Below are 16,005 nucleotides of genomic sequence, written 5' to 3'. Positions count from 1 at the left end.
CTGTTCTAAAAGTTTTTTTCACATTCCATGGAGTTGGATAACAAAGTATACTCTAGCTACTAAATATTAATAATACATCCAAGAATGACAAGCTATTGTGATTTCTCAACTGACAAAATTCTTAAAATTTTCCTTACTATTTATTAATTTTCCATTTTATCATTAAGATACTAAGTCTACTTTAAAGGGGAAGACTAAAGATTGGGGGTGAAAATCAAGCATAAAAGGATAGTTTCATTGTAATGGAAATATGAGGCTCAATTATAGATATTCCTCAAATGTTTGTTGACTAAACAAAGGAAGGGAAAGACAGAGGGAGGGGGAGAGAGAAGAGAGGGAGAGAAGGATAAACAGAATTGATATGTTGCATTTACAGCAGAGTAGGAAGAATTCCTGGGATGAAAAACAGCATTTGAACACGAAATCAACCATTTGTTAGCTGTATGGCCTTTGTCATGTCACCTAGCTCAATTTTTAGGTTTCTGAAATTTTTTTCTGGAGGATGTATTCCTTTTAAAGACATAGTTAATTTTCTGAGTAGTTAATATCCATGTGGACCTTTTGGACAGAGCAGTTATTCAGTGAGATTGGACCATGATTACTGATGGGAGCATGTTTCATATTTTAGTTTCTTTCTTTCTGTTTTTCTATCAGGTGAATTACAGTGAGGGGAAAATACATGAGAACCACTCTCTTAGAGGTCAAGTGATAGTCAAAGCTTACCACAATCAGCTCCCAATTTTTTTTCCAATTATCTCTCATCACTCCATTCCTTTAAACCTCAATCTGATCAAATCACTATTTTTTCTTCTCCACTTCCATGCTCATATTACTCCCCTTGTCTGAAATGTCTGACCATTCTGTTTTAGCTGTCTAAATCCTCTCTCTCTAGTTTTTCTTGCAAGCATTTACATGAGAAACGACCTTTTCTCCCCCACTCCAACTACCAGCCACTGGAAGAAGAAGCTGGCATCCTCCTAGCTCCAGTGGGTACTTTCAAACCATTTCAAAACAGTAGGAAGCACTCCTTTAAAAACAACCACCACCACCCCCCAAAAAACTTTACTATTTATTTATTATTATTATTATTATTATTATTATTATTATTATTTTGTGAGGAAGATCAGCCCTGAGCTAACATCGCTGTCAATCCTCCTCTTTTTTTGCTGAGGGAGATTGACGCTGGGCTAACATCCGTGCCCATCTTCCTCTACTTTATATATGGGACGCTGCCACGGCATGGCTTTGACAAGCAGTGCGTCAGTGTGCCCCCGGGATCCGAATCTGCAAACCCCAGGCCACCGAAGTGGAGCACACGCACTTAACAGCTTGTGCCACTGGGCAGGCCCCAAAACTTTACTTTTTAATTTGAAGTTTTTCACATTTATCACTCTCTATCCCTTTTTGGTGTTGTCATCCATCCTCAGGTCTCCAAATTATACAGTCCTCTTTCCCTCTTCTTCCCTGCCTCTCCCTGATCTGCTCCAATCATATGCTCTAAAGATTCTGACACTAAGCTAAAGATCTTACTCTTCATCACAACTCCTGCCATTATCTTGATACTTTACAAATTCATGTAGACAACACATTCAATTACATCATCTCATGACTGCCTGCCTTTCTCAGTCCCAATGGCCTCCACTTCAGTTTAGCCTTATATTCCCATAGCCATGTTCCAGACCTCCTGAATTAGAAATGTTTCTCCTCTTAAATCTTAAACTCAGATTGCAAATTCCTCTCCTTAAAGCCCTGGTGGCTTAATTTCTATTAAAGGCTCTTCTACCTAATTTAGACAGATCTAGTACAGATATTTCCTTTTCCTGAGTTTTAAGTTCCTTCTTCACAAATTTTTATATACCATGGCTACATGGTATTTTGCTACATGAAAATACCATAAATTATTTAATTTTCATTGTTGACCATTTAGGTTGGAAATGAAGAAAAGACGAGTTTCAAGGAGAAAAATGGTCAATCATTTTCAAAAGCAGAACATTGAAAGTAACATATATTTATAATAATTTGGAGAAATACACCTATATACACTTGAGTGATACACCTATATAAACAGATCAACTAGCTTTATTTGCTAGACTGGGCAATACAGAGGAAATACTTGCGTTAAAGTGATGACAATGGAACTTCGAGAAGCCATGTCCATATGGATAACAGATCTGATGAGCCTGAGTCTTTGTTATTTTCCACATCACTGCCATCCTCATTTCAAAATTTTGAGTATAATTATTAAAATGATTTATTATTCAATAATCATGAGTATTTTGTGCATATGCTTTGCCTTGTTTGCTGGCAACTGATACCAATCTGGTCATTATCAACAGCTGATTTTTAAAATAATCTTTCTTTCTCAACAAAAAACATTAAAAGCCAATTATATTATTTCTCACAGTTCCTTATTAACATAATCTTTAGAAGCAGGTGAACCAAATCTAAATTCATTACACAATTATAATGAAAATATGTTAACAAATTTTTGAATTAATTTTAGTAAGTCAGAGTCTTAAGTTATCCAGCCTTTGCTATTTATGCAAAATGAAAGACTCAAAGGGAAAACATATATTATGTTTGAGTTTTCTGCTCTGACACTGAAGGGTGATAAATGTTGCCCTCTTAACTTATGACTTATTCGGAAGTCTTACAAGAAATTTATAAAAAGAGTTGGGCATTTTCTCATCTATAAAAGAAACATTTATTCATCTAACAAAGAGAAATAAAAATGTTTGTAGAAGCAACCATGTCAGTATCACCAGTTTTGAAAATAGTGACCGATATTTTATATATTTTTACTATCCATTAAAAAAAAAGCCTGCTGGTATTTATCATGACAAGATATAATGGGATTTGATTGTAGATGGCATCCCCTTGTCCCATTTAAATTTAATAAAATTTCTTTCCATTGTTACTCTTTCAAATACTAATCAAATAAGAAAACTTTGTAAGAAATAGTAAAATAATAAGCAGTGTATAAATATCATAAGCCTTGATTTTCAGCAATAAAGGAAATTATTTTTATAATTTAAGAATAATCTATTTTTTAATAATAATTATCTTTATGAATTAAATGGTTCTAACATAAGCTATTAATACATTTTAACAAAAAGTTTTAATTAAATTCTGTTAATCTGGATGCCATACATATGTTATTCACTGAACGATCTCAATTTAAAAACATAACATGGAGCTGTTTAGGACTAGAGTTATATACATTTTTTTCTCGATAACGCATATAGGATTAATCACGTATATTAGCGTAGCGTTTATACTTCACTGCTCTCAGAGTATGGTGATACAAAACAGTGTATTTGATATTAAACATAATGTAAACTATGGAATGGTAAAATATGAAAAAGAAAAGGAAATTTAAAAGGATAACAAGATGTATACAGCTGTTCTGTATAGGTTATATTGATGAATTCACAACACCCAAAGTGGTAGTGCTCCCAAAGAGGCAGATGAAAGAGTCTTTCAACATTTTTCTGGTATTATCACCTACAGGAATGACTATTTTCACTTCACCATTTATGAAATAAAGCAGGGAAAGGTAGGACAAGCTACATAGAACATTATACAGTTGAAAACAAGAAGGGTCCTGAGACAGTAGGACCATTTGAGAATCCAACGGGAAAAGCAGGTTGCAGGAAAATTATAACAAGGTATGAAATGCACGTGCACTGAGCACACACATCAGGTGACCATAAAAAAGAAGAATAAATAATAATTAAAAAGAAGAATCAGAGCACATTTTCACTAACAGGAAAAGATTTTTAAGACTGTGAATCAATGGTCTTGGACCCCTAAGATGGATAAATTTGGGTTACGTTGCCAGTTAGAGAGGCACGAAAGTCAGCAGGAAGGCCAGAAATGGAGTTTGAAAATAAAAATAAACAGAAACAATAGTCATCCAGGAAGTAAGACAGAGTCAAATCACAAAAGAAAATTGGAATGGCTCTATGACTGTAGGTCAATGAGGGCACTGTATCAGAGAATGCATGAATGACACTTTAGGACTGGATAAGCTAGTTGGTGTCACTGCAAGAATTATTTAAAAGCTATATAGAAATATTCTGCTATAGTAGAATTTTGAGAAAGGCTGTCTAAAAATACAGAACCTATCTAAAGTGATCGTAGGACTTCTGTCTTTTCACAGTTCACCTTCTGTTTGACCTTTGCCACGTTTGAGACTATTGACAATTCCAAGTTTTATATCAGTTTTCTTCTCTGGTTCTTGTGATATTGTGTCTCTGCTTTTCTATTTATTATCTACCTATAATTCCCTTTCCTCTGCCTAAATCCTACCTAATGCATTCCACAAGCCTCAATACTTGGCCCTCTGTTCTCCTGTTCAGATACTTTTTCCATCAGGTAGAAAATCCCATCATCTCCTAATGAGGCTCTAAAACCTTTATCTCCAGCTCTGCCTTTTAATCTAAGCTCCCATTCAATAGTTCACTTTAATAAGCATTTGTTGAGTGCTAATTACAATGTTCCAGACACTCTGCTGAGAGACAGCAAAATCTCCTTACAAGACATCACCACATGGAGGTGTCCTAACATCACCACAGACTCAAAAAGCTCCAAACATCTTTTTTTAAGCTTCACTGAATGCCCCATTCAGAATGTTTCTTATAAGCATCCACACTTCTGTTATCATTATAACCATTAGTCGGCTGTGCTGAGATAAAGACGTAGCTATCTTGGTAGCTTACAAAACAAAAAGTTGATTTCTCACTCACATTACATGTGGGCTAAGGTTCCCTGCAGCTATGCTCTACAGTCTCTTCATCTTAGCCCCAAGGCTGAAGGAGCCGCCCAAGACTGAGGTGTGCCATTCTTGTGCCAGATGGGAAGAGAAAGAAGGCCTATTAAAGCTTCACCTTGGGTGGGGCATATGTCCTTTCTGCTCATAACACACGGCCTAGCCAATATTAATGGGATGGGGATGAATCATTCTTTTGTTTTAGTTTTTTGAGGAAGATTGGCCCTGAGCTAATGTCTGTTGCCAATCTTCTTTTTGCTGAAGAAGATTGACCCTGAGCTAACATTCATGCCCATGCTCCTCTATTTTTTGTATGTGGGATGCTGTCACAGCATGGCTTGATGAGTGGTGCATAGGGCCGTACCCAGGATTCGAACCTGAGAACTCACAAAAGCGGAGCTTGTGAATTTAACCACTACGCCACCTGGCCAGTCCCTGAATCATTCTTTGGTGAGGAGACGGATAGGATAATTTCGGCACATATTGATATTAATCACCAGCCACATTGACCATAGCAAAGTCTTCCAACTTACATCCCTGTGAATCCCTCATTAATCCAGTTAGCAAAAATTTCTGCAGGCTTTCTATGTGACATTTACTGGGATACATTTGGGATATAATAAATAGAGCAAACATTGCCATTCAGGAGCTCCCAGTCAAATGAGAGCTGTAAATAAAGAAATGCATCAGAGTGATGCAAACGCCTACACAAACAGGGCAGTGGAAAGGCACACCCAACATCTGTAGTCTCCCATCCTTCTCCACTCAGCTTCAGGAGATCAGAGAAAGTTAATCTTTTAAGTAAACTCTTGAACAATAAGTAGGGATTCAGACCAATGGGAGGCAGGTGGGAGTGAAGAAGGGCATTCCAGGCAGAGTAAACAGCATTTACCAAAAACCTGTAGGACACTGCATACTTCGGCAACGGCAAATGGTTTAATGTGTCCCAAAGTATATTTATACAGGTGTAGCAAGAAGTGAGGTCAGATAAGAAGCAATCGTGAGACTATGAAAAACCTGACAGGTCATGTTGAAGAGCGTGAACTTTTTGCTGTGTGCTCTGGCAAGGAGGACTGAAGTCACGGCAGTAAAACGATGATGTTTATTGGAATTGAGAGACTGTTATGAGGAAAAATGGAAACAATTTGACGACCAATAGGAGACAGAGGTTAGGGAGAAGCAAGTGGTGGGGAGTCTAGGATGACTGTTTCTCAGGCTTGGATTTCTGGTTGAAAGGTTGTACCTTTTTTGTTGTTGTTGTTGTTGTTGAGGAAGATTTGCCCTGAGCTAAAATCTGCACCAATCTTTCTCTATTTTGTATGTGCGTAGCTGCCACAGCATGGCCGCTGACAAATGGTGTAGGTCCGCTCCAGGGAACCAAACCTGTGAACCCAGGCCACTGAAGTGGAGCACACGGAACTTAACCACTAGGCCATGGGGCTGGCCCAAATGGTAGTCCCTTTACCTGAATAAAGGAATATACAATGAGGAGCTGATTTGGGGTATCTCAGGCACATCCAGAGATGTTTAGTAAGTATTCAGCATATGGATCTATATGGATCAGGAACTGAGAACCTTGGGCACATCATTTAATCTCCCCGAGCCTCTATTTCTCCGTCTATAAAATGAATATAACACCTGTACTTTCTACTTGACAGACTATTGATGGAACGTACAAAACAATGAATGTAAAAAATGTTTTTAAACAAGAAATTCCTTTAAAAATGTAGCAAATTATTTTGTAAAAGTCACATTCAACTCCTTACCAACCTCCTGCTACTCCTCAAACTCTCTGAGTCATCTAGATCAACATTCTTACTGTTTCCCATTACACCACACTCATTCCCAATTTCAGAACTTCTTCAGGCTGTTCCTAATTGAAATGTCCTTCCCTCTCCCCAGTCTACAATCTACTGATCCTTGAGCATCTGCTCAAGTCTCATTTCTTTGACCTTTAGAGATAACATTAACTCCCCATTGGAGCATTTATTATCTGTCCATATGTGTGTTTGATAGGGGGAGTCTCTTTTAAATTGACTTTCCTTTTTAGTTAATTTATTTAATAGATAATACATTCGTGTTGTTTAAAATTCAAAAGCTACAAAAGAATTTATAGTAAAAGTCTCTTTCCTATGCTTATTCCTCAAGTACTCAGTTCTCTTCCCCTAGGTAATTAATATCATCAGTTATTTGAGATCCTTCTAGAGATTCTTCCAGGGACAAGCAAATTAAATCAGTGGCTTTCAAATTATGCTCTCATGGCTCAGGTGACAATAGAGGCCATAGGGAAAGAGTCCAAGCAGTTGCATTTCTTCAGCTTCCAACATAGCTGCATTGCTTGTACCTGTTGTACATATAGGGCTAAAAATTCTGCTAAAATTTTAGTTAAGGAGGAGTTGTATTACTAGTGTTTTAAAATCACTAACCTATACCATTCATTTTCTAACTTAATCATATACCATATGGCATTATTACTAATATTGTATATAGCTATTAGAGCAAAAAAATTATGCAGAATAAATTTGGGAAACAATGGTTGAAACATAGGTTCTATAGGACTATGTGTGTGAGAGTGTGTACCAATGTATGTGACAGTATAATTAATGTAGATTCAAACAATGCCCTTAATTCATGTCCCACTCCCCAACCCAAGGAAATAGTAGGTCTTATCACGCCTTCTTGCTTCCGAAGGTTTGTGTGTGACTGTCCATTCCTAGCTTCGTTTTCCTAAAACCTGAGCTCTGAGAGATTATGCTGGGGGTGGGGGGTTACGAGGAGAGGAGTGGAAAGAGAAAGAGGAATAGAGGAGCAAGATTCTCCATACTTGGGAAAGAGCTGGACATCAGTTTTTTGAAATGAAGAAATATAGCATGTGCCATTCCTATTGCTCCTGGGAGGTGGCTAGAAGTCTAGGGATAAACTTGGTGGCAGCTGTGGAGGAGACAGGACTGTAAGCACTAGGAATATGGCTCTGGCAAAAATCCCATTCCCTAGGCCCAGCCCTGTGGCCCAGTGGTTACAGTTCCACACGCTCCACTTCGGCAGCCTGGGTTCACGGGTTCCAATCCTGGGCTCAGACCTATCCACTCACCAGCCATGCTGTGGTGGTGACCCACATACAAAAAGAAAAAATAGAGGAAGACTGGCACAAATGTGAGCTCAGGGCTTACCTTCCTCAAATAAAAAAAGAGGAAGACTGGCAATGGATGTTAGCTCAAGGTGAATCTTCCTCAGCAAAAAAAAAAAAAATCCCGTTCCCTTTATGTGGCCCAGCAGCCATATTGTTCAAAGGATGAACTTTGAACAATAAAAAACATGAGCTTGGACAATAGACATTTTTTGAATGAAGGCTCCACAAAGGCAGGAATCTCTAATCTGTTGGCCTTGCTTAAGTCCCAAAGGACCTCTAAATAACTGAAAAGAGGAAAATCTCCAATAATGACTGACATTGAATTGCCTACCAGCTTAATATATAAGGGTTTTGGAATCAGATCAAATTGGGTTTGAACTTTTTTCTACTTATCACTAACAGTTACTTCCTTGGGGAAGTAACCATCTCTGAGCCTAAAATTCTTCATATATGAAATGGTGATACTATTCATAGGGTTGGTATAAGACTTTATGTAGATGGTATGCACATTAAGCACGTAAAATGCTTAGTGCAATATTTCACTCACATCAGTCAATCAGTAAATGTAAGCTTTTTTAATCTCATTTAAAAATTATTTATTGAGATCTGAATATGTTATTTATTGAAATCCTTATGTTAGGCACTGTGTATACAAAGGCAAAAATAGATAAATAGATGAAACAGATCTGTTATAAAATAGCTTACAGCTTAACAGATTTAAAAACCATCAAGAACCAATCTAGCTAAGGAAAATCTCCATCTTTTGATTTTTTTCAAGAGCCCAAAGATAAGTAGATACAAATCTGGAGAATAACTTGGTGATCATGCTGAATGATACTCTTTTTGATCAAACCCAATTGAGACACTAAAGTAACAAAAGAAATTTTGTGTGGCTTATTACTTGAACTTTTAAAAGTATCTTTTCAGCAACCCCAGCATCATTAGAATAAATACAGATTCCCAAGTTGAATACTTTGACAGTAGTCATTGAAACTGGATACACTCTTGTGTGTTTGATTAAAAAGAGATCTCATTAATCATTCATAATCATCTGACTAGTGGCTTATGAGTACAAATTACAGCAATGAAAGCTGTCAGTAATGCTCATGGAATGCCATATACATACATATACTCTACTGTCTCATCTATACGTTGAGATATAGATCTCCAACCACTAATGAATAATGGGGCTAATGGTGTTCATTACTCCATAGAAAATACCTTAATTCATTGATCATCCTGTTTAAGTAAACTAATTCTATTAAAAATTGGCTTGAAGGAGTTTCTATTAGATAAATCTGGATAATTTGAGCATCAAACCAATTATTGATAATAATTTATTATAACCCATTGAATAAAATAGGAATCCATGAGTTCATACTGAAGTAAATAAATCAATAAATAAGTGGGAGAGAGGAAAAAGCTCTTTGTTATAGTAAAATGCTAACAAGTAAATGTAGAAATGATGGAGTTAGAAAATGACTGTTTGACAAATATAATAATAATTGATTCTGGTAAGAATCCTCATTGGATGCTTAAACCTAGTTGTATAAAAAAGTTTGATGAGGAAGAAGATATATACACAGTCTTGAAATAGCCTTCATAAGATTTAAAAAAGTAAGTTAACAGTGTAGAAACCTGAGAGAGACCACTTGAAATTGTCAAGGTTAGCATCAACTGTCATGGAACAAACTGACACCATGTGGTCCCTAATTTGATGTTTTGAAATGTATATCTGATAAAAATGCATAACCTCAATCTAATAATAAAGAAACATCACCAAACCAAAACTGGGGAATAATCTGAAAAATGACTAGGATGTACTCTTCAAAAATATCAAGCTCTCGAAAAGCAAAGACATACTAAGTACATTAAAAGTGACTAAAGAGGGCCGGCCCCGTGGCTTAGCGGTTAGGTGCACGCGCTCCGCTGCTGGCGGCCCGGGTTCGGATCCCGGGCACGCACCAACGCACCGCTTCTCCGGCCATGCTGAGGCCGCGTCCCACATACAGCAACTAGAAGGATGTGCAGCTATGACATACAACTATCTACTGGGGCTTTGGGGGGAAAATAAATAAATAAAATCTTAAAAAAAAAAAAAAAGTGACTAAAGAGACACGACAACTAAGTACAATGTGAAATCCTGGAAGAGATGTTTTTGCTATAAATGACATTATTGGGACAATCAGTGAAATATGAATAAAGTCTATACATAGATAATAGTATTGTGAAGACGTCAATTTCCTGATTCTAATAACTTTAATGTAGTTATGTAGACAACATCCACTGATAAATTTAGAGGACAGGAGGCATTACTTCCACAATTTTGTCTCAAATGATTCAAAATAACAATATGTATATAAAGATAAAAAAGAAAAAAAATATGTATAGAGGGAGAAGAGAGAAAATGATAAAGCAAATTTCTTCACCTGAGTGAAGAATATATGGGAGTTCTTTGAACTACTTTTGCAACTTTTCTGTAAATCTGTAATTATTTCAAAATTTAAAAATTACTTTTTAAGTTGCCTAAAATGTCAATGATGCAAAAGATTAGTTTTCTAGACAAGGAAGCCCATGCTAACAACTAAAGAGATTAATGAGAAATAGTTTGTTTATTACAGATGTGAAAGCAGGCTTACTTAGCCAGTTGAGTTAAAAGAATAAACTTTTCTTTGGTTTGGGTGGATTTTTAAAATCATAAGTGGCATTAATTAACTGGGAACATACAGTATTAAAATAGGAACTGCCAGGGGCCAGCACAGTGGCCTAATGCTTAAGTTTGAAGCAGTCCACTTCGGTGGCCCGGGTTCATGGGTTCGGATCCTAGGCACGGACCTACCACTCATCAGCCATGCTGTGGCGGCGACCCACATACAAAATAGAGGAAGACTGGCACAGATGTTAGCACAGGGCAAACCTTCCTCAGCCAAAAATAAAAAAATAGGAACTGAACTGGAGAGAAGCATGCAATTTAGAGAAGTTAACACTGAAATAAGTTCATTGCAGGGACATAAGTGACTTTCTCCAAGGTTTAGCTCATGAATGTGTTAAATAACATTTTCATCAATGATTTAGATAATCAAATAGAGAAATGATCTGGAGAAGAGCAATGTTGAAGAAAAGTCATTGTAAGGGAGGTGATGATATTAAGGCAAAGTTAACTTGGGAGAACAAAATTTGTACAGGACATCAGATCTGCTTTATAACATCACAGTGATTTTTAAACCTAGCTATAAAAGAGATCATGCCAGCATTATTGTTGGAATTCTTTAGTTTATTTACTTTGTTAAATCTAAATTATTAGGCTTTTCCTCTAAGTAGCCCCTGTACTTTATTAACGTTTCAAAATTTTCTCACTAAAAGTGAACTCTTATCATTTAGTTATCTACTTACTTTTTTCTTTTCCCTCTATATATCTTTTAATTTCAACTTAGATGCAACTAATCAAGAATAAATAAGGAACAAATTTAAACTATTATAGTAGAAAATAGTAACAAATCAGAAAATTAATGAAGTAGGCCACTGATTGGAAACCTTCTCATTTTGTATTAATAAAATTATTTTTTTCTTAATTTCCTAAAACTCTTCAATGAAGTATAACTTAGCATGCTATCATCTACTTCTGTAAATCGATCAGTGGATGCAGATGGTTGTGGTATGCTACATTTCTCAAGGCAAATCTTCAAAATATCCCAACAGTCAATATTAGAGAATGGTTAAGTAGCACAGAGAGAAATTGCCTTATTTTTATATTTTGTAGAATTAATTTTGGGCACTTCAATTCAATCAATGTTTGGGCCAGGGATTAGTCTAAATGTTGGTGGTCCAAAAAATGAACAAGCCATCATGCTTACTCTGAAAGAGCATCATCATCTACAAAGTAGAGACAATCATCAACAAATAAGTACACATAAATGTATACACTGTGAAAGGTACTTTAATAAAAATAAAATATCTCGTGTAGTGTGGGTACAAAGAAATGGGTCAATTCTCCATGGAAAAATCAGGAAAGGCGTCTCAGAAGAGGTCTCATTCTAAAAATTATACCCAATTTTGTTCTTATATAAATATTTATTATCAGTAACTTCAAAATTACATGTAAATATGACTGAAGTGAATAAGTTACAGTATCCTGCATAATGTAAATGCTAACATATATAAATTTTATAATACTTACCTTCACAATTAATTGATAATGTTGTCTGCCTAAGTAACTTCTCCACCATTTTTGAATAATTATTGCTACTCTGTGTAAATACCTAGATGAAAAATATGCTTATTAGTATGCTTTCATTGAAACAAGAATATCTCTTCAATTTTACTTAGAATATACCTTTCTACAATTCAAGAAATCAAATTCAAAGCCAAATTTATGTATACTTTTATTTTTTTGTGAGGAAGATTAGCCCAGAGCTATCACCTGTTGCCAATCCTCCATCTTTTTTGCTGAGGAAGATTGTCCCTGGGCTAATATCCATGCCCATCTTCCTCTACTTTACGTGGGACGCCTGCCACAGCGTGGCTTGATGAGCAGTGCGTAGGTCCATGCCCAGGATCCGAACCTGCAAACCCCAGGCTGCCAAAGCGGAGTGCACAAACTTAACCACTACACTACCAGGCCCACCCATAATGTGTACTTTTTAAGAGCAAAGAGTTATCATTCTGAGATAGAATGAACCATTCCTGGAAGTAGAAAAAAGGCATAGATAACTATTCAGTATTTCTTTGATTTGGCTTATGATTAAACATTTTTTTAATTTCAATTACTCCTCAATACTTACTTTCTAAAATATTTTTGAATGTTAACACTATAAAACAGGTCATAGTGACGTGTTGAGAAATAAGCCAGTCACTATTGATGTGAATCACTGTAAGTACTTAGAAATAATTCTCAAGGTCAAGAAACACTTCCCTTTCTCATTCTCGTATTACTCAGTCTATCCAAGCCAATGTCCTGTTAGTCTGCTGAATTAAAAAATACTCTCTTTGCTGCCGTGCTCCTAGTTTGTGTAGTGGCCAAAAGGGAAACCTCATCCTCATACTTCCATCTGCATGTCTGGCTCCTACTAGCTCATATAAGGAAGCACACAGAATAATCGCCAGCCCGCCGTCTGAGTTATTACCGACTAGGCATAGTCTTCCTTTACCTTATTCAGGGCAATGTTTTTTGGAATTAACACCAGACTGAAGGAGAGTTAGAGCCCTGAAGAAAAAGTAGGAACAGTTAAGATAGACAACTTTAGTCTCTTTGTAATCGGAATAGCATCATTTGTCTTTATCTACCAACATGTTGGAGAGAACTGGAATAGCTTACTTTTGGGTTTTCTTTTCTTTCTTATCAGCAATGAATTCACTGCTATAAATACAAGTCCACAAGACTTTGTCACAGACTATGGAATCTGAAGAAAAGAATCTGATCAAGTATATTTATGATATTGAAAACTTTTAGACGTAGAGATATGGTCAATATAATTTAGTTTTTTGATATGTAAGAAAAAATGGCCAAAAAAGAGTTGTATCTTTAAAAAGGACATCAAATAATTTATTAACTTCATTACAAGTAAAATAAAAGATTATTTGCAGTGAGCACTACATGAATAAATTACATTTTCTATGAAATATAATTTATATCATATATTTTAATGATATATCTGAGGTTTACATGACAAAATTACATACCTGATATATGCCCGAACCTGACATCCTCGAAACCAGCTCTGGATTTTAACAGCGGCATCATTCTCCTTTTTTCTGAATACATCTACAACACTAAAAAGAAATTTTTTAAAACATTTCATTAGTGACTAATATAATTCTAAAGCAAATCAACCCGTTAAACTTAATCTTTAATTTCTTCCAAAATGATAATCATAATTCAAATATAATTTTAAATAAAATTAAAATACTAAATACAGAAAGCATTTCAGAAATCATGAGCTATGTTTTAAAAATTAACCTTTCTCTGAGAGGCCACGTGCTTTCAACAGCTCTACATTTTTTTATTTTTATAATCACCTATTTTGCAACTAATTAATTTGCCAGTAATTTTCATAAGGAAATGAAAAAAGCAATGTGCTCTTTTATCATTATTTTAAAAACATAATTATTTGAATTTACTGTTAAAATGCCACTACACATATTGCACAAGATTAAAATGCATATATCACTCAATGCATCAGTTAAATGAATTGCCTCTAAGTGAAATGAATCCATCACAGAATGCCTATCCTAGATAGAACTCTCAGAAGTCCATTTCAGTTAAAGGAGGGAGGTGGCAGGGCCATGGGCCTTATAAAGAGATAAGAAATTCAGTCTTTAGATTTTTCTGACTTACAGCAAGAAAAGGCTTAGTCAAGACAGATCTCCATCTTAATTTTATCAGTCATTACAATTCTCCCCCCCCATCCCTGTTTAATAAAGTGGTATTGCTTAGGGCAACTACTGTGGATCACAGAGTCATTTCTCTCCTAGAAGGCTGGTTGGCACCTAATCAGCACTTTATGTTTGCTGAATGAATAAAAAATGGCTAGTCATTTATTTCTTACTTTTTTTTTTATCTCCCTTAGAATTGGGTTTTCTTGGATAGGTTATTTTTTGTTGTCATTATACATTGGATTAAATATATAGATTTCATTAAATTTATATACTATAATTAGAATGAAAACAGAATGGAGAAAAATACTTCAAACAATAAAGTTCTTTGACAATACTATGAAGTTGGCTGAGAGAAAGAAAATATGATTAGCAATTAAGCTGTCAATGACAAACAGTTGGAGAAATAAGTGGATGGACTATAGTTCTAGATAAGCAGGAAAGAGAGGGCCAGCCCCGTGGCTTAGCGGTTAAGTGCATGCGCTCCGCTGCTGGCAGCCCGGGTTCGGATCCCGGGCATGCACCAACGCACCCCTTCTCCGGCCATGCTGAGGCCGCGTCCCACATACAGCAACTAGAAGGATGTGCAACTATGACATACAACTATCTACTGGGGCTTAGGGGGAAAAATAAATAAATAAAATCCTTAAAAAAAAAAAAAGCAGGAAAGAGAGTTATCTAGAAAGCCTGGCTGAAAAAGACCCACAAAAGCAAAGAGAGGAAGGGGCCCGTCTTGTGGTGTAGTGGTTAAGTTTGGCGTACTCCGCTTTGGCAGCCCGGGATTCACAGGTTCAGATTCCAGGCACGGACCTACGCCACTTATCAGCCACGCTGTGGTGGCGACCCACATACAAAATGGAGGAGGATTGGCACGGATGTTAATATTTTACACACCAGTGAATTAACTCATATGTAATCCTTTCAAAACCTCTATGAAGTTGATAATTATCCCCATTTGACAGAGGAAGATACTGAGGCAGAGAGAAGTACAGCGATATGCCCAAGGACACATATTAGTATGTGTCCGAGCTGAGACTTGACTCTAGTAGTCTGGCTCCAGAGGCTGGGTTCTTAATCATCACTGCCTCTAAAGGAGAAGGGAGGAAGGATGAAAACAGAGAAGGGAGAGAAGCAAAAGGAAGAAAGAAATAGGCAAAAGGAAGAATGCATGTAAGCCATTTTCAAATATAATATTGAAATTCTGTGGCATAAAATAGTACTGATCTCCTTAAAAGAATAAACTAAGAGACTAAGATGTGAAAAGACATCAACATCTCTAGCAAAAAACAAAAATCCCTGACACTATCAAGTATTTGTGAGTGCAATAGGGACTCATATACATTGCTGGTAGTAAACAATTTGGCCTTGGAACATATACAGAAAAATTTCATTTATATAAATGAAAAACACAAAACTTTAGGAATGTTCATTAGGGGTGCACACACATGTAGTAAAACTATAATGGGAATGATAAAACACAAATTTCAGGATAGACATAGAGTAAATTTCTAAAACCTGTTATGTGCTCATATACTGGGAATTCCATAAAGGGGAAAGCCAATGTTTTTGTGCTATAGTAACTGTATTTGAAGGAAAGAAAAGAAACCCTGAAAAAATTAAATAACTCAATTGAAAAGCAGCAAAAGACACAATTTACAGAAAAGAAAAAACAAACAACTTATAATTTTAAATATTGCATGTAAAGATACAGAACTCTCTAAGGAGGACTCAG

The 16,005-nt window shown here is 36.0% G+C and overlaps 1 protein-coding gene across 1 annotated transcript in view; it reads right to left on the bottom strand.

The window, feature by feature from the left end:
- Positions 1–16,005, bottom strand: part of SPATA17 (spermatogenesis associated 17) — a 203,877-nt gene that overhangs the window by 171,663 nt on the left and 16,209 nt on the right. The window contains exons 2-3 of the mRNA XM_004439661.3: positions 13,581–13,670; positions 12,079–12,160 (exon numbers count right to left, since the gene is read on the bottom strand). Of these exons, the coding sequence (XP_004439718.3) occupies positions 12,079–12,160; positions 13,581–13,670 (172 nt within the window). The remainder of the gene's footprint in view (positions 1–12,078; positions 12,161–13,580; positions 13,671–16,005) is intronic.

This window comes from Ceratotherium simum, chromosome 36 (genome assembly GCF_057802395.1).
Source record: "Ceratotherium simum simum isolate JZ-2026a chromosome 36, ASM5780239v1, whole genome shotgun sequence".
NCBI lineage: Eukaryota > Metazoa > Chordata > Mammalia > Perissodactyla > Rhinocerotidae > Ceratotherium > Ceratotherium simum.
Note: the sequence above shows the minus strand (reverse complement) of the source record. Positions and strands in the feature narration are given on the sequence as shown.